This window comes from Entamoeba invadens (genome assembly GCF_000330505.1).
Source record: "Entamoeba invadens IP1 unplaced genomic scaffold scaff_1105074725163, whole genome shotgun sequence".
Taxonomy (NCBI): Eukaryota; Evosea; order Mastigamoebida; family Endamoebidae; genus Entamoeba; species Entamoeba invadens.
In genome coordinates this window covers 164,937-185,552 of record NW_004443556.1, presented here as the reverse complement: position 1 = coordinate 185,552, position 20,616 = coordinate 164,937, and the positions used below count along the sequence as shown (strand labels likewise).

At 33.3% G+C, this 20,616-nt stretch overlaps 12 protein-coding genes across 12 annotated transcripts; 5 read left to right on the top strand and 7 right to left on the bottom strand.

Annotated features, from left to right (window-relative positions):
- Positions 1 to 865: 865 nt before the first annotated feature.
- On the bottom strand, positions 866 to 1,759 carry EIN_118350 (hypothetical protein; the record flags this gene model as incomplete). The annotated part of the gene is made up of 1 exon (XM_004258984.1): positions 866 to 1,759. The coding sequence occupies one exon, from the start codon at positions 1,757 to 1,759 to the stop codon at positions 866 to 868; it is 894 nt and encodes a 297-aa protein (XP_004259032.1).
- Positions 1,760 to 1,948: 189 nt separating this feature from the next.
- EIN_118340 (hypothetical protein) lies at positions 1,949 to 2,793 on the top strand (the record flags this gene model as incomplete). Its single annotated transcript, XM_004258983.1, has 2 exons — positions 1,949 to 2,130; positions 2,172 to 2,793. The coding sequence occupies 2 exons, from the start codon at positions 1,949 to 1,951 to the stop codon at positions 2,791 to 2,793; spliced, it is 804 nt and encodes a 267-aa protein (XP_004259031.1).
- Positions 2,794 to 2,965: 172 nt separating this feature from the next.
- EIN_118330 (trafficking protein particle complex subunit, putative) lies at positions 2,966 to 3,508 on the bottom strand (the record flags this gene model as incomplete). Its single annotated transcript, XM_004258982.1, has 2 exons — positions 2,966 to 3,147; positions 3,271 to 3,508. The coding sequence occupies 2 exons, from the start codon at positions 3,506 to 3,508 to the stop codon at positions 2,966 to 2,968; spliced, it is 420 nt and encodes a 139-aa protein (XP_004259030.1).
- Positions 3,509 to 3,688: 180 nt separating this feature from the next.
- Positions 3,689 to 8,083, bottom strand: EIN_118320 (trichohyalin, putative; the record flags this gene model as incomplete). Its single annotated transcript, XM_004258981.1, has 1 exon — positions 3,689 to 8,083. One exon carries the CDS (start codon positions 8,081 to 8,083, stop codon positions 3,689 to 3,691), a length of 4,395 nt encoding a protein of 1,464 aa, XP_004259029.1.
- Positions 8,084 to 8,486: 403 nt separating this feature from the next.
- Positions 8,487 to 9,593, top strand: EIN_118310 (hypothetical protein; the record flags this gene model as incomplete). The annotated part of the gene is made up of 1 exon (XM_004258980.1): positions 8,487 to 9,593. The coding sequence occupies one exon, from the start codon at positions 8,487 to 8,489 to the stop codon at positions 9,591 to 9,593; it is 1,107 nt and encodes a 368-aa protein (XP_004259028.1).
- A 143-nt stretch (positions 9,594 to 9,736) lies between these two features.
- On the top strand, positions 9,737 to 11,282 carry EIN_118300 (hypothetical protein; the record flags this gene model as incomplete). The annotated part of the gene is made up of 2 exons (XM_004258979.1): positions 9,737 to 10,044; positions 10,106 to 11,282. 2 exons carry the CDS (start codon positions 9,737 to 9,739, stop codon positions 11,280 to 11,282), a joined length of 1,485 nt encoding a protein of 494 aa, XP_004259027.1.
- Positions 11,283 to 11,385: 103 nt separating this feature from the next.
- EIN_118290 (hypothetical protein) lies at positions 11,386 to 11,930 on the bottom strand (the record flags this gene model as incomplete). Its single annotated transcript, XM_004258978.1, has 3 exons — positions 11,386 to 11,597; positions 11,652 to 11,756; positions 11,801 to 11,930. 3 exons carry the CDS (start codon positions 11,928 to 11,930, stop codon positions 11,386 to 11,388), a joined length of 447 nt encoding a protein of 148 aa, XP_004259026.1.
- A 254-nt stretch (positions 11,931 to 12,184) lies between these two features.
- Positions 12,185 to 13,498, bottom strand: EIN_118280 (inorganic phosphate transporter, putative; the record flags this gene model as incomplete). The annotated part of the gene is made up of 1 exon (XM_004258977.1): positions 12,185 to 13,498. The coding sequence occupies one exon, from the start codon at positions 13,496 to 13,498 to the stop codon at positions 12,185 to 12,187; it is 1,314 nt and encodes a 437-aa protein (XP_004259025.1).
- A 1,426-nt stretch (positions 13,499 to 14,924) lies between these two features.
- EIN_118270 (hypothetical protein) lies at positions 14,925 to 16,298 on the bottom strand (the record flags this gene model as incomplete). Its single annotated transcript, XM_004258976.1, has 1 exon — positions 14,925 to 16,298. The coding sequence occupies one exon, from the start codon at positions 16,296 to 16,298 to the stop codon at positions 14,925 to 14,927; it is 1,374 nt and encodes a 457-aa protein (XP_004259024.1).
- A 1,004-nt stretch (positions 16,299 to 17,302) lies between these two features.
- EIN_118260 (hypothetical protein) lies at positions 17,303 to 17,701 on the top strand (the record flags this gene model as incomplete). Its single annotated transcript, XM_004258975.1, has 1 exon — positions 17,303 to 17,701. The coding sequence occupies one exon, from the start codon at positions 17,303 to 17,305 to the stop codon at positions 17,699 to 17,701; it is 399 nt and encodes a 132-aa protein (XP_004259023.1).
- A 74-nt stretch (positions 17,702 to 17,775) lies between these two features.
- On the bottom strand, positions 17,776 to 18,888 carry EIN_118250 (hypothetical protein; the record flags this gene model as incomplete). The annotated part of the gene is made up of 1 exon (XM_004258974.1): positions 17,776 to 18,888. One exon carries the CDS (start codon positions 18,886 to 18,888, stop codon positions 17,776 to 17,778), a length of 1,113 nt encoding a protein of 370 aa, XP_004259022.1.
- A 1,118-nt stretch (positions 18,889 to 20,006) lies between these two features.
- On the top strand, positions 20,007 to 20,615 carry EIN_118240 (hypothetical protein; the record flags this gene model as incomplete). Its single annotated transcript, XM_004258973.1, has 1 exon — positions 20,007 to 20,615. One exon carries the CDS (start codon positions 20,007 to 20,009, stop codon positions 20,613 to 20,615), a length of 609 nt encoding a protein of 202 aa, XP_004259021.1.
- Position 20,616: the final 1 nt, after the last annotated feature.

The window sequence follows — 20,616 nt, the reverse complement described above, 5'->3', positions numbered from 1 at the left end:
GAAGTGAAGTTATTACAAAGATAAACGACCAAAATCAAATTATACTTTTGTAATATGGAATGTTATCCACATAAAACGGCATTCTTTATCAACTAAAACAAATGATAAAAATAATTAAAACAATGTCATAATTATATTTTTAAAGAATAAGGAAATCTGAAAACTATTATAAAACCACTTTAAAATAATGAAAAACTAATTCATTATAAATTTTAAATATAAAGGATAGTTTAATTTGTAATAATTTACATGTTTTCGTATTTTTTCGATAACAAGAAAATTTTAATTTGAAAAAAATGTGTTTTTACAATAAATATTTTTGATATAAAGACAAAGTTTATGTTTGAAGTTTTAATTAATTAATTAACTCCATTTGACAAACACAAACTGTGCTTATTTGAATAATCATTATAATTATTTTATAAATGTTTTTATAATCTTTTATTGTTTACTGTTTCATTAGTTGTGTGAAAACATTTTGAAAACAATAAATTAAAATCATGACAATGAACATATAATGTTATGTTTTGAACTAGAAATTATGACAAACGTAATGGTATATAAAAGTTTTCATTTGGAATCAACGTGAAATTTTTTATAACAACATTTTCGAAACAAATTTCGTAAGAGGTCAAAACATTTGATTTGTAAACTAAAAATAGTCTCAATCCATTTATTATTTATACTATTGACAAATTAGTATTCCATGGATTCTTTGCTTCTGTTTTTATTTCTCAACACAACTTTTTCAAATCAAAACCACGAAAAAACATTCAATTGTTTTCTCTGGCAGTTAAATTGCACCAAAATAAAAATCATTGTTGTTGTATTTAAAAACTCAAAATTCAAACAATTTAAAAAACATTCAAGAAAATGTGTAACCATCTTCGAGGTTATCAGTGTCAACATCTTCACCAAATTTGTTGTTTTCTTCCTCGTTCATTTCTTCGTTCTCATTCTTCTCCACTTTGTCATCGACACCTTCCAACGCCAATTCATATTCATCATCACTTTGCCCATAGTCGACATCTTCTTCATTGTCTTCAGACTCTTCTTCTACGAATCGACTTTTCAGCTTCTCTATATAGTCTGGTGTAATTTTCCTTATAGTTTCTTTTGTTGGGAATGTCCCCTCATACTTTGCTATTTGCACACTCACAAAGCCATTATTAACGTTCTTATAGAAAGGAACTCCGTTATTGATCAAGTACCTTACGAGTGACTTTAATATCATTGAAACTCCAATACTATTGTGTTTGCCGACACCACAACTAAATGTAACAACTTTCACTTTTGGATTGGTTTGAAGCATCCGGAGCTTTGTCACCGCTATTTGAATAGCGTCTGAAACTAAGAGACCATGCAAATCCATTACATTGATATATTTGATCGACTCGTTCGCAACTTTGAAAACTTTATTTGCCGCTTTATTTCTTTTTTTTCGCAATTGTGAGACTGTCTCGTTATACACTTTGACATCCTCTGTAATGTCCCCTTTTGCCTTAATTTTGTCAATGATTGCAAATTTCTTAAACTTCAGATTTTTTGTCTCAATAAGCAAAGGAAGTAAATATTTACTAAAAGCTTTCTGAATGTTTTTCCTTGTGGTGCGAAACCCTACTTTCCTTTTATATGTTTTCTTTTGGACTTTATTGTTCTTGCGTACTTTATCTGTTGTATATCTCATCGCCTTCCTTAAAAAGTAAATGGCGACGAGTATTAAAATAAGGAGCACAAACAACACAAGGATTTCATACATCTCTTATAGAGCAAATAAGTATGTTTAGTAGGTTATTGTTAAAAGTATTATTTCAAAATATCTATATATAATTAAATTATACTAATAGATTTTATTAATTAATTTAATTATTAAAGTCTTATATGATTTAATTTAATACTTTATTAAAAGTTGAATATATTAAAAACAATTTATTCAATTAAAATACCAATGGAAGAAGACCAAAAGAAGACAGAAACACTAAGTGACATCTTTGAGAAAACGCGCACATTACAAATTAAAAATGTTCCAACTTTCAATGAAGATCTTGACAGGATACTTCAGGGTGGTTTAGAATTCGGACAAATGATACAAATTGTTGGGTTTCCTGGAATTGGAAAATCACAGCTCTGGTTTGTTTGTTATTGAACACATGAAAGAGTTTGACACGAAGTATGCAAGTAGCTTGCAATGCAACATTACCAATTTCTTTGGGTGGGTGTAATGGTGTTGTCCATTATTATGACAGTGGTTACAATTTATCATTAAAAAGGGTCACAGAGATCTCAGAATGTTTAGTCAAGTCATTTCCTGACGAAGTCACTCAAGACTCAATTCTCTCGAAAATTGAAATTTCTCGACCACATTCCCTCCTCACGCTTTCGGCCTCTATATTGTCATTAGATCTGCTACATTCCCCTCCTAATGTTATTATCATCGACTCATTTCCAATTTTCATGAAACAAACAGAAGAGACTTATCGCTTCTCAGCAATGACTACCGTCATGACGGCACTCGCAACGTATTGTCGATCACACCACGCACTTGTTCTCGTCGTGAACAACATCACATCAAAGCAGATCAACACAAATTACTTCTCTTCTACTTTCAACCCCACTCCCGACTTAAAGTTGTGTTTCGTCAGGTCTTGTGGGATTCATTTCTCTTCATTTTTTAAGTATTTCATCTTCCTTTGTCAACCACTTAACAAAGACTTAACCGCAGTCGTCCAATCTCCTTCATTTTTCCTTCCTCAAATGTGTACCTTCCAAATCTTTCCAGGGGGCTTTAGATAGTTTGAAAAGTACTTTGTAATTCATATCTGTTAGGTGTTCCTTGTTGATACTATTTGAATAGTAAAAGTATAACAAAAAGATACAACCACCTGCAATGGAAAGAATAGAAGTTAAATCATAATTAAACTAATACTTATGAATCTTATTAGTTTAATAAAATAAACTAATAACATCACTCCAGTTTGTTCGTCTTGAGGAGCACTTGAATCTTTTCTGTGAGTGTGTCCGACTCGATCGGCGATTGCAATTCGTAGAACGGATTTAAGACTATTTTAACATAAAGCTCATACACCGCATTGAAAAACGCTTTTGTTTCATCCGTTTTTGCAGAACTCATCAAAATGAATTTCACATCTAAGAATAAATACTTCCCATTTCTAATAATTTCTTATTCTTCTGATGTCAATTCTAATTAGTAAAAGTAATAATAATTTTACTATTTTATTCTCTTAATATGATTGAATTGATAAAACAAACTGCCGGCGGTAACAAAGGCAGAGAGATGATGTGAGCCGTAGACGTCAATCGTTTTGAAATACATTTTAGACGAACTTTTCTTTTTCTCTTCGATAAAATCAAGTGCAGACAAGATCACAAATTGGTTTAACACATACTCGTTATCTGATGCATACTTCATCGAACTTTCTTTGGGATATTCATACAACAATCGGTCATTCCCTCCAATAATAACAAAATATGTGCTCTGCATTGACATGGTTAGTTCTCTTTATAAGTTCTTTGATTGTTTTATAATTAAATTATAATACTAATATTTTTTACTATAATTCATTAATAACAGGGGAAACTATACATATTATATAAATTTCTATAAAACATTTCTAACGGGCACCAAATGCCACAAAGATCTTACAAATCACTTTCTAATAAAATTTACTCAGAAAAAATGGATAGCAAGCGATACAATAGCAACACCAACAGCAGCAAGCATTGCTGTTTTAGTACTGCTGTAAACACTATCCATCTCCTTTTTGTGGGTTGTCATCAACTCTTCCATCTGCGTTTTCTCTTCCTTCTTCTCTTTGTCTTCTCCCTTTGTGCTTTTTCTCATTTCCACTTTACTGCGTTCTTTCATCAAATCCTTGAGTTCCTTCATTCGCTTTTCGGCCTCTCCAACACTCGCAATGATCTCATCTTTCGACTTGTTGCAACTCCCCTCCATCTCTCCTTTCGCTTTCTCATTGACTTTCTCAAAATCAGAAATCATCTTCTCTAAACGTTCCATGCGCTTGTCAAACTCCTCAATTCTCTTCTTTTCTTTTTCTTTTTCATCATTATTTTCATTTTCTCCTTCTTTTTCATCAACTCTGCGTTTTTCTTCGTTTTGAACTATTTCAGCGTTCCTCAATTGCTGGAGATCAGCAAACTCGCCTTGCAGCCTTGTTATTTCCTTATTGTTCTGTTCTTCAATTTGTTTGTGCAACTCCTCCTTTTGGCGTTGTTCGGTTTTTGCACGTTCAATTTCTTCGTCCTTTTCGTTGATCCGCTTCTCTTTTTCATCCACAAGTAGTTTTAATATTTCGTTTTGTTTTTCAGCTTCTTTTCGTTTCCTTGTCTCTTCACCTGCTTTATCGTTAGCTTCTGTTTTGAGTTTTTCAGTTTCTTCAATTTGTATTTTCAATTCCTTTTCTCTTGCGTTCGCTTCTTCGACTATTTTCAAGTTGTGTGTTTTCTCAACTTCCAACAAAGCGATTGTGTCTTTCTGTGTTTGGTTTTCTTTTTCCATCTGTTCTATTTGTTGTTTCATTTCCAAAACTTCTTTTTCGCTCTGTCTTTCGCTTTCCAGTTGTTTCTCTCTGATGCTCTCGCTCTCTGTTTTTAGATTTTCATTTTCTTTCTCCAACAAACATATCTTGCCTTCCAATACCTTTGTATCCTTTTCGATGCGTTCATTCTCGCCTTGTAACGTAGCATTTTCTTGTTCGCGTTTGTCAATTTCGGCTTTCAGTAACAACTCCGCATCTTTCATTGTTTTGACTTCAGTTTCCATCTTTTCCACACTTTCCTTTAATTTTTCAATGGTTTCGTTCTTCTGCTTGATCGTTTTTTCACTCTGTTTGAGAGCATTCTCCAAATCCTCTATTTTAAGTTCCAGACCCTCCGCTATTTTGTTGCTCTTTTTCGTATTTTCTCCCATCTGTGTTTTCATTTTTTCCAAATTCGCACTCAACTCGGTGTTCTCTTTTTCTCGAGTTTCCATTTCTTTTCTCAATTCATCAATCTCGTGTTCCTTTTCTTTCATCTTCTCTTCGTTTTTGGTGTTGTTTTGTTCAATGTTTGCTCTCATCATCAATTTTGCATCAACAACTGCATTTTCAAGCCTTTCGCTCTCCTCCAATGCCTTACTCTTGATATTTTCTAATTGTCTTACCGTCTCAGATATCTGATTTTGCATTTCCTGTGTTTGTTCATTAAGTATTTTCGCAGCAAGTTCCTTCTCTTTCACTTGACTTTCCATCTCCTTTGTCTTGTCTTCGTTTTTATTCATTTTCTCAACAAGCTCTTTCATCTTCTTATTCATCTCTTCTTCGTTGGTTTGCATTTTTTTGTTGTCTTCTTTCTGTTTTTTAATTTCCTCATCCTTCACTTTGTTCTTCTCTTCATTCGTTTTTACAAGTTCATTCATTTCATTGATTTTGTTCTCTAAGTCAGTGTTCCCTCTCATGTTGTCTTGCATCAACATCTGATAGTTCGTATTCAAGTCCTCAAGTTCTTTATTCAACCCGTCGATCTCTCCTTTATACACATTTTCGTTCTGTATCATCTTCAAGTCCATATCCTCTTTAGCCTTCTGAAGCTCTTTCATTTGGATTTTGAGCAACTCATTCTGTTCCACTAAACTCTGATTCACACTTTTGGCTTCTTCAACTTGTTTTCTCAGTTCAGATTCCTCCTTTTTATATGTCGCAATCTCCTCTTCTCTTTTTCTGTCCTTTTCATTGCGCTCTTTTTCGCTTTCTTCAATCTTGAATGTCAATTCTTCGTTCATTTTCTGACATTGCTCAATCTCGTTTTTGTGATTTTCATTCATTTCTTTCATTTTATCATTCACATCATTCAATTCTTTATTTTTATTTTTTAGTTCTTTTTCCGTTTCGGTTTTCATGTTTTCGAGTTCTGCATTCTTTGTTGTCATCTCTTCGACTTTCTTTTCTGTATCTTCTTTTTCATTTCTCAACTTCTCAATCTCGGTTTTTAGTTTTTGTTCAACATCTTTTATTTTATCGTTCACATCATTCAGCTCTGTATTTTTATTTTCAAGTTCTGCATTCTTTGCTATCACTTCTTTAACTTGTTTCGATAAATCGTCTTTTTCGTTTTTCAATTTCTCAATCTCATCATTTCCAGATTTTTGAAGTTTTTGTTCTTCAGTTAGTTGTATTTGCAAAGTTTCACAGTCGTTCTTCAGTTTTTGCTTTTCCTCTTCCTTGATTTGAATCACATTTTCAAGTTCTTGAGTTTTTTTGTCAAAAACATTTTGGTTTTGAGAATTTTCCTCTTCGAGTTTTTTAACCTTTTCGTTTTGTTCCAAAAATTCCTTTTCTCGGGCTGCTTGAGTTGTTTGGTTCTTTTCCATCGTTTCTTTATATTGCTTTTCCATTTCAATAATTTTAGAAGCTTGTTCAGCCAATTTCTTTTCAAGGTCGTTGTTTTCGTTCTGGCACTTCTCAATCTCGGTTTTTTTATTTTGTTCAAAATCTTTCATTTTATCGTTCACGTCATTAAGTTGTATTGTTTTATCATTGAGTTCCTTTTCCAATTGTTCATTTTTCATTTTAAATTTCTCGAGTTCTGCATTCTTTGTTGTCAATTCTTCGACTTTCTTTTGTGCATCTTCTTTCTCTTTATTGTTCTTCTCTATTTCATTTTCATGATTTTCATTCATATCTTTTATTTTATCATTAACATCATTCAGTTCTTTATTTTTATTTTTTAGTTCTTTTTCCGTTTCGGTTTTCACATTTTCAAGTTCTGCAATTTTAGTCGAATTTTCTTTAACTTGTTTTGATAAATCGTCTTTCTCTTTCCGACATTGCTCAATCTCAATTTTTTTATTTTGTTCAATGTCTTTCATTTTTTCCTTCACATCATTCAGCTCTGTATTTATATTTTCAAGTTCCTTTTCCACTTTCTGTTTTTCAGCTCGCACTTTTTCAATTTCCTCATTTTGTTTGTTCAAGTCCTTGACTAGTTCCTCCAGTTTTTTGATCTTCTCCAGATTTTTTGAGTTATCTTCTTTTTCCTTATTTTTCTGTTCTTCTGTATTTTTTCTTTCTTTTTCCGTTTTTTCTTTTTCGTTTTCGAGTTTTTTGCACCTTTCCTCACTTTCTTTGAGTTTTTTCTTAAGTTCCTCCATCTCAGTGTTTTTTACCTCTTTCTTTGGCGTTTCTGTTTTTTTTTCGCTTTTTTCAATCACCTCAGCAGTGAGTCCCAAAGAACTTGTTGATTTTGAAGAGGAGACGATTGTGCTTTTACTCAAAGAGACACTTTTTCGTTTTGGCGTCTCCGATCCACGGTCTGCGTCAAAGGTACTAAATTGAGGGGGATCTTTTCTCAAAAATAAAATTCCGTCATCTTCGGACAAAGTGTTATCTGCCAATGCAAAAAAGACTAAATAAAGAGCAATAATATCTTCTTCTATAATTCCATCGACAATTACTTGTCCATCAATAATAAGAGGGATTTTGAGTTCTTTATTTGCGACGTTCAAAATATAATTCAAATTCTCCTTCAAATTTTCATGCAAATTTTCTTTATTAATTGAATTAGGTTTCAAATAGTTCATTATAGTTTCCCAAAAGACAAGAGTATTCCATTCATTTGAGGCATTGACTTCCTTATGAAAAACACGTTGAAGCCACACATTAAAGTTCTTTGGTTTCAATTCGACACCTTTGAACCAAAATCGTTTGATGATCGACTTAAAGACCATCAAAATGGTCTTCTCATTTTTATCGAATATGTCTTGTGAGACTATATTGTCTAAAATCCCATTCTCTCGCATAAATTTCAAGACTCCTTCTAAATTGTCTTTGTAATGCATCAAACACTTTGGTGTCTTGTTATATCGCTTCATATGATTCCGTGATAGTGTTTCCATAAAAAGAATCAAGGACAATCCATTCGTAAGATCATTAAAAAAGTTCGTCACTTGATATTGCCCATTGTTGATGTAATTCAAAAACATTTTATACGCATTTATTCGCACAGAGGTGGAACGTTTAAATAAGATCACGCTCTGTGACTTCCCTAATTCACGTCGTATTGACATCTTTGTTTTTAAAGTTTTCTCTATCTTTTTATTATATTAGCGGAAATCCAATTGTTATATTCTCTCCTCTTTGGTGTGCAAACTCTTTATATTCTTATTGTTTTAATTTATTTTATTATTTCTTTTAATATAGATTCGTTTTTCTGTTGAATTATCAATATTTTGCTCAGCGACAGAATTAATACACTTGACAAATTCTATTTTTTATTTATTTCTTATTATTTTATTAACTTCTTTTTTTCAAAAATAATAACACAACTGTTTTTCAAGTAATATAAAAAAATTATTTATAATAACATTTAATAATAACATTTAATAATAACATTTAATAATAACATTTAATAATAACATTTACTAAATTAACACAAAATGTGTTTAACTCAAAAACATCAATATCAATTAAATGGAAGAAACTGGCCTACCTAAACAACTTACTAAAGAAGAACTTGATGAAGAACAGAAGTACTTTTCAAGTGTGTTAGAGGCGTTTCAAGTGTATAGTCAATTTTGTTTTCTTCAAATGAAACATCAAATGGACATGTACTCCTCATTGAGTGAAGAAGACAAAGAGTTACTCCCGAATTATTTAATGAAATATAAAGGTGTTGCGTCTTCCATCCAAGCGAATCAACTGTTTTTCAATGAAGTAGTTGAAACGCAAAAAGACGCATTAGGACTGAGTCCACTAAATGACGCCAAACAGGAGGCATTACTCTTCTCCGAAGACGCCGCCGTTCGTACTGAGATTTGCAGTAAAATAGATAAAGTGAAAGCGATGTTAACGCATTTATATCGCGATTGGAGTATTGAAGGGAGTCACGAGCGTTCTCTGTGTTACGGCCCTATTCTCTGTGAATTAGAGCAACTTATATCACACGCTCCAAATCGGAGTACTCTCAAAGTGTTAGTCCCTGGTGCTGGATTAGGGCGGTTAGCCTATGAAATAGCGAAATTAGGCGTCCAGTGTGAAGGCAATGAAATCTCATATTACATGTTAGTAGTCGGCGCATTCCTCTTAAATGGGTGTTCAACAAAGGAAAAGTATCGAGTTCATCCTTGGGCGACTGAGACGTGTAATGCCGTCACTTCTTCGGACTTATTAGTCTCTGCAACACTTCCAGATGAAGTTGCTGATTTGGGTGAAATGAAGATGGCGATGTTAGCCGGTGATTTTGTAGATCTTTACCAAGGAAGACGGGAAGCTTTCGATTACGTCATCACTTGTTTCTTCATAGACACTGCTCATAACATTATCGAGTATTTCAGAGTGATTCATAACACTTTAAAACAAGGAGGAATATGGATTAATGAAGGACCTTTACTCTATCATTACCGAGAAAGTGATTCTTTATCAATCGAATTGACTTGGGAGGAAGTGAAGACTGTTATAGTCAAGATTGGCTTCACAATTAAGAAAGAGAATGTCGTGAAGTGCACATACTGCCAACCAACTCATTCCCTGCTTCAAAACTATTATAATGCTATTTACTTTCTAGCCATAAAAAATTGATTGAGTATAGTACTTTTATTAATATAAATACTATCATTCTCAATGAATCACTTGAATTCATTTATTTAATTTTGTTTAATAAAAATAGATCACTTCGCTCAAACTAAAAGAAAAAGTAATGAAACTATTAAATGTACTAGAAGATGGAAACACTCAAACACGTTGTAGTTGCCGTGCGCAGCCGAGCAGAAGGCAGTCGCATACTATTCTGTTTCAATATGGACAACGAGCCCTTTGCGTTATCAAACAGTGTCGAACAAGCCATCCTCGACCAAAGGAATGCAAAATATTATCATCCCTCCGAAGCTCAAATAGTCAATTTTGGCTCTGTTCTAGTTCCTCGCCGAATGAAAGAAGGTCCTTTTGTGTTTTCCGTTGATACATACACTCTTGTGGTGTATCTTAAGGAGTTTCCTGAAGACGAAGATGAGGAGAAGTTTGTGTATTTTTTGTTTTCCATTGATACTAACTATCAATGGAATACAATTGAAACATAAAGTAATGACTGACAGTGAATTGACATCGATCAGTACTGTGTTTCTCTTACAAAAAGATGTGTATATCCGCTCTGTTATCGACGGTTTTATGACCGTCTCTAAAACGATTTCTAAGGCACTTATCCTCGAAGAGATTAACTCGGGCTACGTCTCTACACAAGTCCGAAAGATCTTTTCAACACGACAAAAGTTCTGCCAAGAGAATATAAGACGGGACGTCCCTTTAACTTACAAAGAGTTGGTCACTGAAATCATCACAAAGAGCGATTTGGCCTCGGCTATGCAAAAGATCTTCATCGACTTAAAAACAAACGGCGTCGCACACACAAAAATGAATAAGAAATACCTCCCACCCATTTCTTTGAAAAATTACGACGACGTCTTCTCACAACAGTTGTTGCCTTATCACTCGATCTTTTTATTTAAGACGTCGAAGGAGTGGATATCCTGCTTGACTAATAGCGACGACTTAATCCTCCTCCCCGAACAATTCCCTCACATCCAAAACAAAGGGTTCTTCGAAAAGGTCAAAAAAGTCCTTCAAGTCTCAACACCGCAAACTTCATTACAATATTTATCGATGACCACGGAAATACCATTACTCGAAATATATGATGTTGTGAGGTATTTGGTCTATTGGGGGAAGGCTAAAGTCATCGAAGCAGTCTTTTTGGATGACGTCTACATCTTATCGCCTTCAAAAGAGACGCAGCCGGGTTACTTCTTGCCAAAGGAGTGTTGTGAAAGCCCACAAAAAATACAGGACGGGACATCTTCACATATAAAAGTGAAGACTTTGGCAATGAGATTTAAAGAAGAGTGTGGGGGCGACATCACTAAAGTCTTAAACAGTTTCATTGAGAAAAAGACTTTGGACAAAATACTCGAACCAATACCAGAAGGCGATCAAGACTCTTTTGTTGAGGCATTTACGTGGTTGATAGCACATGATGTCTTAATTCGAGTGAGAAAGTATTTGTATTGTATTGACAAGAAGTGGTTCAATGACTTACAACTCCACGAAGAAAGTACTTTAGACGACGACTTGAAGCAATTCAAGAAGATGGAGATGTACTTCGATGGAAAAACAGACTTGAAAGAGATTTCCTCGAAGACAGGAATTACTCTGCCCGAAATTTTTCATCTTCAAAAGAAGTATCAGCAATACGTCTTGATGCTTTGTTATGAATAATTTAATATGAAATAATAATTTACTATTCAATTCTTAAATAAAAGAATTCATTTGTAAATGAAAGAGTAATACTTAATTTAATAATTAAATTTACTATTCAATTTTAACAAAAGCCCGTCGCAGGACTTTTCCCATTCTTGCACTTTAAACATCGCATTGTTTGTCCATCACACTCCTCGCAATATGTAAAATACTTAGAACAGAATATACAGGCACCTTCCCGAGTTAAGACAGTCCCTTGTTTACATTTCGAGCACTGAGTAGAATATGTTTGTTCGCACTCAAGACAATCAACACCAAATACGTGGGTACATTCTTTACTGTTATATCATATATATATTGTCTAAGATAGAAAAAAAGTGAACAAACGGAGACAAAGCCCATTCACAGAAGGGGTGAAACCCTCGACACACTTTTTACACCCAAATTTCGTTGACTCGTATTCAACGCATCGATCTAGAACACTTTCCCCCTCTCGATTTGAGTATTTCAATAAGGTGTATGGTAAAGAAACAAACTAATACACTCGTCTCCAAACATCGTATACGTTGGTTCACATTCTTTGCATTTTCCTTCTTCACACAACTTACAATTCGAGCACTCGCTTGTTACTAAAACGCTGAGGAGTACCACAAGATAATAAACCATTTGTGTTTTTTAGTTCATTTCATACTATTTTTTATTATACTTAATTAATACAAGGGTATATTATATATTTTAATTAATATACTAGTATAGAAATACTATATAGTTATAATAATTTATAGTAATATTATTACTATAGACTAGTAAGTCATACTTCTTGTGGCGTATTGAGACAATTTTTAAAAATATAGATAAATTAACCATTAACAATAGTTAAAGAGTTGCATCAAACATTTCCAAGTAAATAACAATCATTTTTATTTCTCGACACTTTTGGAAGTGTCATCTTCGAACCTCTCATACCCGTCGAGGACATCAACGTCTTCGATATCGACACCCTTTCCTTCCGGGACAATGAACGACAAACAGAACCCTATCATCATCAATCCACCACATGTACAGAACGTCGCCAAGTGACCAAACTTGGACGAGAATGGTTCGAAAATAGCAGTTCCGATCATAGCACCTATTTTCCCCGAAGACGCGGAGAGTCCATTAAAAGTCCCACGAATTCGTGGGTCATATGTTTCTGCGGCATTGATATAAGTTGTTGTGTTAGGCCCCATATTTTGGAAGAAAAATGAAAGGCCATAAACAGCGACGAAGAGATAGGGGACGTTGTCCAACACTATACTCTCGAAGAACGCCATAAAGAAGAAACAAACTGCTGTCCCAGCAAATCCAAACAACTGTAATGGCTTTCTTCCTATCCGATCGACTAATAAGAAACTGACTATGAAGCCAGGAAATGCTATTAAGACTAATATCAAATTTCCAATAGCAGTGGAGATAAGCCCTTGCCGGGGATCACTGTCTGTGTCTTTCGGTCCAAATCCAATGACTTGTAGTACCGTGGAATTAAACATCGAGTTGCCATAGAACGCAATATCAAAAAAGAACCAACACCCGGCGGTCCCAAATAAGTAATACCAATTCTTCTTAATCAGTCGCTTCACCTCACTCTTCGTAGTCTTTGCAGCTACTTTCTTCTTTGGCATCGGCATTATAATTCTGTGATATAAGGTGAGGATACATGGGACTGCACCAAGTGCTAAAGCAACTCTCCAGACTAAATCCAAGTCAAGTGGTGTTACCAACAAAATGAGGACTATAGTTGGCGCCAAAATGTTTCCGATACCCTGCATAGAGAAAATGAAGACTAATTTTCTTCCTCTGTTATTGGGTTTGGCATCTTCGGAAGCTATGGAGGAGGACAGGGGGTACTCCCCACCTATCCCCAACCCTAAAACAAATCGAATAGTTGCAAGAATGATATAAGGGCCCGCGTCATCGGGGACTTCAAACGAAAACGCCTGCGCTATAGAAAAGACTATGAGGATCATCAGCGTAGTGATAAACATCAGTTTCTTACCAATGGCATCGCCTAAGATACCAAACATCAGTTGCCCCATAGCCATCCCTAAGAGGACCGTTGACGACAACATCGAGGAGTACGGTGTTTCGCCGTATATGGTCTTTATAATGACGTAACAGATGTTCATCAGGAAGATCTCGTAAGCGTCTGTCATCATTCCAATTGAGACGACAAAAGTCTTTAAATAGGGGTTCATGTGTGCGGTGTGTACTGAGTAACCAAGTTTGTTCAATTTAACAGATGAAAATGTGACGTGGTTTAGAAAGACTTAACACTACTTTAGTCTTCTTATTTCAATTCTATGACTCTTAAATGGCATTTACTCGAATTTGGTGATTTCTGTGGTCTTTTAAGAAGAAGTAACTTTCGATGGGTCATTGAAATTGTTTTCGTCTCTGTTGCTTAACTTTTTTATTATAGTTTTGTTGCTTTGTAATTAAGTGGTTTTACAGAGTAAATATTGGCAGCAAAGATGATTGCTCTTGAAAGCCCGTTTTAGCTGCCATTTTATTAGCTTTTTTAATTGTTCTTTAGTTTCGGCTAATTCAACATTTTGCGGATTTTTAAAAGCACTTTTGTTTTGGGTTGAAAATATAGTTCAGTTATAGTTTTTTAAACCAAAACTTATCGTTTTGGTCCATTTCTGAGTGCTTTTCAATGTATAACACTAAGAATGAAAAAAATTGAAAATAAGAAGCTTGAACTCAGGATCTCATTATTCAGTGTTTTTTCAAATAAATTATTTTACTATTAGTATACTTCACAAAGCTAGCAAAAAATCCTCTATATTTAGATAACCGCTTCTTTTTTGGTCCTTTTTCTGTTGGGTTTTTTTACCCGATTCCTCACATCCAATCTCGCTTTTTTTCTTTTTCTTATTGAAATAATAAAAAATAAGGAAGAAAAAATAGTTAAATAACTATAACTATAGCTTTTTTATTTTCATTATTTATAGAAAAAATATACACTTGAGTTACAAATTTCTCGAGTTAATTTTAAACAAAAAACGACAGTTTTATTAAACAGATAAAATAATTGTATTATACTTGATAATATTAAGATTTATAAATATAAAAAAAACGATGAATGACAAATCAAAATGACAAACATCAAATAATAACAGAGTGTGACAGTAAAAATCTTAGGTAAATAATACCTAATTTAAAAGGATTCATTGAACATTCATTGTTTATTATTACAACAGAAAAAAACAAAGAACAGGAGATAAAAAACAACAGAGGTTTTATTTCTTTTAAATGCGTTTTTTCTTCCAACAAGAGCAATTTAAAAGCCGACATCTTTAACACCATGTTACTTTCCTTGAGTGGAAAGTACTTTTATAACAAAATCGATTAGGATTATCAAATCTTTAGACAACACATGAAATTTGTGGCATTTCTTATTACTTACTATTTTAATTAATGTTGACTCTAGTTTTAACTTATTTCATCGTGAACATAACATTTTAATGAGTATCACCACAACACCTTTATTTAACTTGTATTAAAAAACAATTATTCAGTGAGAAATTAACATAGAATTCTTGTGACAATAAATAAGACAGTACTATCTACTGTTTCATAATTGAAATAATTAAACAACTCGAACTGCATGAAAATGAATTATGGTTTAAAATCATCGGTCTTTGGTTGTTCTCCTTCCGCTGACGGCACCAAAATCGGTCCACTCTCTTCGTCCACTTTCTTCTTTTCGTTTCTCTTCGACATCACAACGATGATCACGACAATGATAATCAAGAAGAGTAACAATAATCCAATACCAACACCAGCAAGGATATAGACAAGAGTTCTGTTCTTCTTATGTGCTACATTTAACAAGCATTTCCCAACAGAATCAACATAGTAGTATCCCTCTTGGCAGAAGCATTTTCCATTCGTGCAGCACTTTTGAGTGACTAAAGTGACATTATTTGAGAGTCCTTGAAGACTTCCATTAGTCAAGTAATTGACTTTACCGCCAACATACAAAGTGTCTTCAGTCATAGCAACTGAGTATCCTTTGTAGAAGTAAGTAGCTGTCCCATTCACCTCGTGCATCTTTTCAAACCGTTTTGGATCAGTTAATCCTGAAGTAAAATACTTATCAAAGTACACCGTGACTGCGCCAGCAACTTCATTCACTCCAGACTTCGCGCCGAGTCTACCGACAACAATGAAACATCCAAGACTATTCAAGATGGGGGCGTATTCCGTCGATACCGCAGTGTTATCATAAAAAGTGACGTTCTCGATAAACACAGCAGTCTTATAGTTATTTGGTGAGTTCACTTGAATCTTCTTTTGGTCAGAGACAACAGAGTATATAATGTCTGCCTTCGACACAATCATAGGGTCCAACATCACTGACTCCGAAGTTCCTGTTATTTCCGTTTGTGTGTTGACGGTCAGTGCGCCAGTGCTGCCGACGGTGTATATCTCGATGAGCGTAGTGTTCTTGACCGCAAGAATGTTATTCCCCACAGACATGTATCTTCCACATGGAAATCCCGTTTGTTGCACCAACTTCAAATTTTCGTCGTAAATAGCGATTTTAGAGTCTTTACACATATAAAGAAACACTGATGGTTTGTTCGCCGTAAAGTTCTTTTCCAAAAGTGCGAGCGGCGAGTTCTTATCGACGCCAGTCAACGTGAGCATTTTCAACGGCGTCGGCGAGGCTGTGCTGACATTCCACACCTCGACATTCCCGTCATTCAAAAAGAACAACTTCGAAGTCGACATGGAGACTTGTGGGCGAACGACAGACGACGCAGTCACTTTAATAGTCTTCTGCGACAGTTTTGGGTGGAACATGTCGATTGTGATTGCGAGTGGAGTGCTGGGGTCATAACGTAAAGCAGCGGTGTACTTGTTCTGAGAGTTTTCATTAAAATAGATGTGTGAGACGACGTTATTGTATGTTGTGTCTCGAGTCCAGTTGATGGGTTCAACGGAAAGAGAGAAGGTGAAAGAAATGAAGAGTAGGAATAACAACATTCCTCAATGATTTTTCAAGATTGTTTTCTCATTTTTGAGATTCTTTTTGGTGATTTGAAGTGTTGTCAAATATGTGTTTAACGGATCAGCAATTTTTATTGTTTGGTTTTATAAACAATTTTATTTAATATTATATGGTTAATATATTATATCTAAATAATATATTTGATATTGTGGTATTATCTTGTGATGTTTGGTTTTTTTTCCACAACTTGATGTGATTTTTTTGTGATGATTTTATCTAGTTTTATATTATTAATAATTTTAGTTTTTATTAATAAATTGATTTATTATATTTTTATTAAAGTTAATTACTAAAGAATTTACATTTTGTTCTCTATCAATTTTTTTAATTTTATTTAAATTTAATTAAAAGTTTGTTAAAAATAAAGTTTGTGAGTGTATTATGATATATAATACAATATATATATAAATAATAATGTTATATCGTTTTTATTTAATTAACATCTAACTTATTTTATTTTACATTAAAATAATTATTATAATTTAATTAAAAAAGTATAACATTATTATATTATTTTAAAAAATTATAAATCAATTAAAAAAAACTAATAAAATTTTTAATTGACATAATTATTATATTAAAGAAATTAAAGTAAATTAATACTATTATCGATGTAAATAATAAATTTTGAATAACACAATTCAAAAACATTTTAATGGAAAATAGTTTTTTCTCTTTTTTTTCCAAAAAAGTAATTAAAAACAATATTAAAACTATAATTAATCATACTTATAAATTTCCTGATATAAATTATTAATAAGAGAACTATTTTTTACTAAAATTATTTGAACTATAAAAGGAAGATTTTTTCTTTTATAGAACTTCAAAACATGTGAAATACTTCCCGCCTACATTGGTAAATAGTAACGTGATATGATATTAATAGTTATTAAATAGAAACCATAAATAAGATTAGAAATGTCATTGGGTTTTATTGGCCTGTAAAGAGAAAAAACAGAACTTTGAAATCCACATAGTAATGAGTGACCCCTTTAATGATTATTCGCAAAACAGTCAAAACACCGATTCTCAAGCAACATCGCTCTCTTGCTCTGTTTTAGTTCTTTCCATCTTAGCGACTGCCTTTGGGTGGATAGGAGGGATAGTATTGTTCTTCCTTGAGAAGCAGAATGTATATGTCCGTGCTGTAGCTCTTCATTCCTTCATAGTGAATGGGATAGTGTTCTTGATAGCCTTGTTCTTCTTATGTTTCTATTGGGCTGGGATGTTCTTTATAGTCTGTTTCTGGATCATGTTTGTTGTAGCCATCTTAGTGATGTGTGTCTTAATCTTCCTTGCCGTTTTCAAGGCCAACTCTGGTGTCTTCATTGGGATACCATTCCTCGACAAGTGGATCTTAACTATTGCGAACCAATAAATAACTCTTTGTCGCTTTCTTTCAAACTTTTCTCTTATTCAACTAACACCAAATCCACAAAAGACACAATTACATCATACAGATACTAAACCCTCCCCACAGATGCTATCGCTCTTGTTCCCAGACTCAATTTTCACTGTTTGCGTCTTAAAAAAGACTTCGTCGTTGGGGTCGATTGTATCGACAAGATGATTGATTGCTTCTATAATCACTTCCATCCCCCTCATCTGCTTCTTCTCCGGCGTGACTGTGTTCTGCGAGACTTCTATAGCTATGTTACTGAATGTATTAACATTCTCCAAAATAGACCCTTGCACAAACGATTCACGAAGACCTTGATCTTCAATGTCATTGGAGAACATCTCAAGCATCGCCTTATCTCTAAAAGTGGGGACGACAGTTAAGGAAGCCGTTGACTTGTCGACCTTAATCACCTCAACTTTGACGGTGACGTCTTGAACATTTCTCCTGAAGACGTCCTTTGTCTTGAGAACAAGTGTCTTACAGAGAACAATCTCTTGTTTGTTTGGGGAGAGTGTTAAACGGGTAGCGACCTCGTCATACAAATCGGCAAGTATGCCACAGACACTGTTTTTACGATATCGTAAAGGAAGTCCTATCCCATTGACTATTTGTGACGCAACAAAGATAGAACCCTGATTGAAAGTGTCTTCTTCTAACAGAAGAGTCTTTTCGATGTTTTGAATGATCAGATCACAGTTGTCACATAAAGTCTCAGAGCATTCCGATAAGACTGCTTTCATCACAGAAAAGGTTGTAGTTAAAGTGGTCTTAAAAAATGAGATCATTGAGGTCATGTCGTTCTTGTCAAACTTTTGAAGGTAATTGGTCGTCAAGTCTTTTAAGACCATTAGTCTGTCTTGAGTCGAGTCTTGAATACTTTTGTGTGACAACATAGTGCACTCTCTCTCAACTATAATATATAATTTACTTAATGGGTCATTCAACTCTTTGATATATTCAGTGATTTGAACTACATAGTCTTGATACTTCTCTGGTGGTAACTGCTTTGAGCTCGACTCTAAGATCGAAGCTGATCGAATACATATGGTTGCATACTCACATAACCGAAACAAGATGTCTTGGAAAGATCGGTGGTGGTCACTGCCCATGTCGAGATGATACCCGTCGATTGTTATTACTGCTTGCGTCGTCTCCCATGACATAGAACTCCCACAATTGATTGTTTCACAGTTCAAGAGTTTTTAAAACAAGTACCTTCTTTTACTATATTTATTAGTTGTGTTTACTATAATATTGATAATATTTCAAATGAAAAAAAAGAAGATAATTTGTTTGTTTTATAGTATCGTTTCATTAATTGTATTGGATTGTTTTTTTTACTAACAAATATAATTTGTTAGATATTAAATAAAATAAAATATAAATTTTAGTTAATTATAGTTAATTAAATTTCATTATTTTGTTTAAAAGGTTAAAACAATTATTAAAAATAGTTTAACTAATTACTATTTGCATTGTTGGTTTATTTTTATAATTTTTTAACTAGTTTTATTTTAAAATGGTTTAAACATTTTTATAATTTTAAAAAAAAAACAATCAAAATAAATTAAAAAAACATTTAAAGTTGATGTTGAAGTTTATTTGAAATGAATTATTATTTTGAATATTAGTTATTAATAGTTTTTATTATTATTAACTTATAAGTTAATTGAAGACAATTATTAAACCATTTAAAAAATAATATAAATTTAGATATTCAATTGTAAATATAAACTGATATCCTGTGAATTTACGTCAATGTTTGTTTATTATAACTATCAAATATAAAAAACTTTAAAAAAAATGTATTACAAAAAATAGTTTTAAAAATCAAAGATATGAAACTATTGAATTGATAATTTTGAACCAATTTTTTTTAATATTTAGTTTTGAAAGAAAAGTATTATATATTATAATAAAAAATGTGATAAAACTTAATAAAAAGCCATGAGTCGAATGTTGAATTTGAGTAGAAGGTTAAGTCTAAACAAACAACCCCGACCTAACACATCATATACTAATCAATAATTAATTCCTCACACCTCACAAAAAAAAATTCTATATATATCCGCCGAAATTCACTTCAACATCAAATGTCAGAGCTAAGACATTGTTGTTGTTATGTTTTCTCAATGAAATGTACTATGAGAAACCTCCAATATCACGACTATGACAACAACACATTCGTCATAGAAGATACGATGTATAAATCAAAAACTTTAAAGTCTCAGACTCATATAGAATGAACATAAACACTATATTACCACTTAGTTCTAATTTAATGAACAAACGTGGCCGCAAAAAGAAGGCAATTACTATAGAAGACACTCGGACACGGAAGAGAGCGAATAGAGTCAATGCCAATAGAAACGACTATGGAAATGAAGGATTTCTGATGATGATATTTTATTACTTGGGATGTGAAATAACACTCAAAAGAACATTAAAAGAAGGGAAGTTTCAAAAGCTAAAAATAGAATCTTTAACATTTAATAATGTGACACTTCTTGATAGAAATACAGTGGAGGAGGATATTAAAATGTCAAAATTACTCACCGACGACCAACAGAAAAAGCGAAGAGTAATTGCAATTACAATAGACAATATGTTACTCGACTTATTAAGACAATACTTTGGATTCACATTTCAGGAAGTCGTCAAGAAAAAGCCAGAGAACGCGTGGATGCCTGAGAGAAGAATACTGGAACATATAAGTTTAGATAGAGAGTGGAATAAGCTTGATATCATCGAGGAAGGGGTGGTCTTTTACGACAACTTAAAGTTATATGGAAGAAAGATGGAACTCATACACCTCTCACAAAGTAAAGTCTTCAACTATTTGTCGACGACAAGCATAGATGTGTCTGAATCATCAAACACTGTTTCTTAGC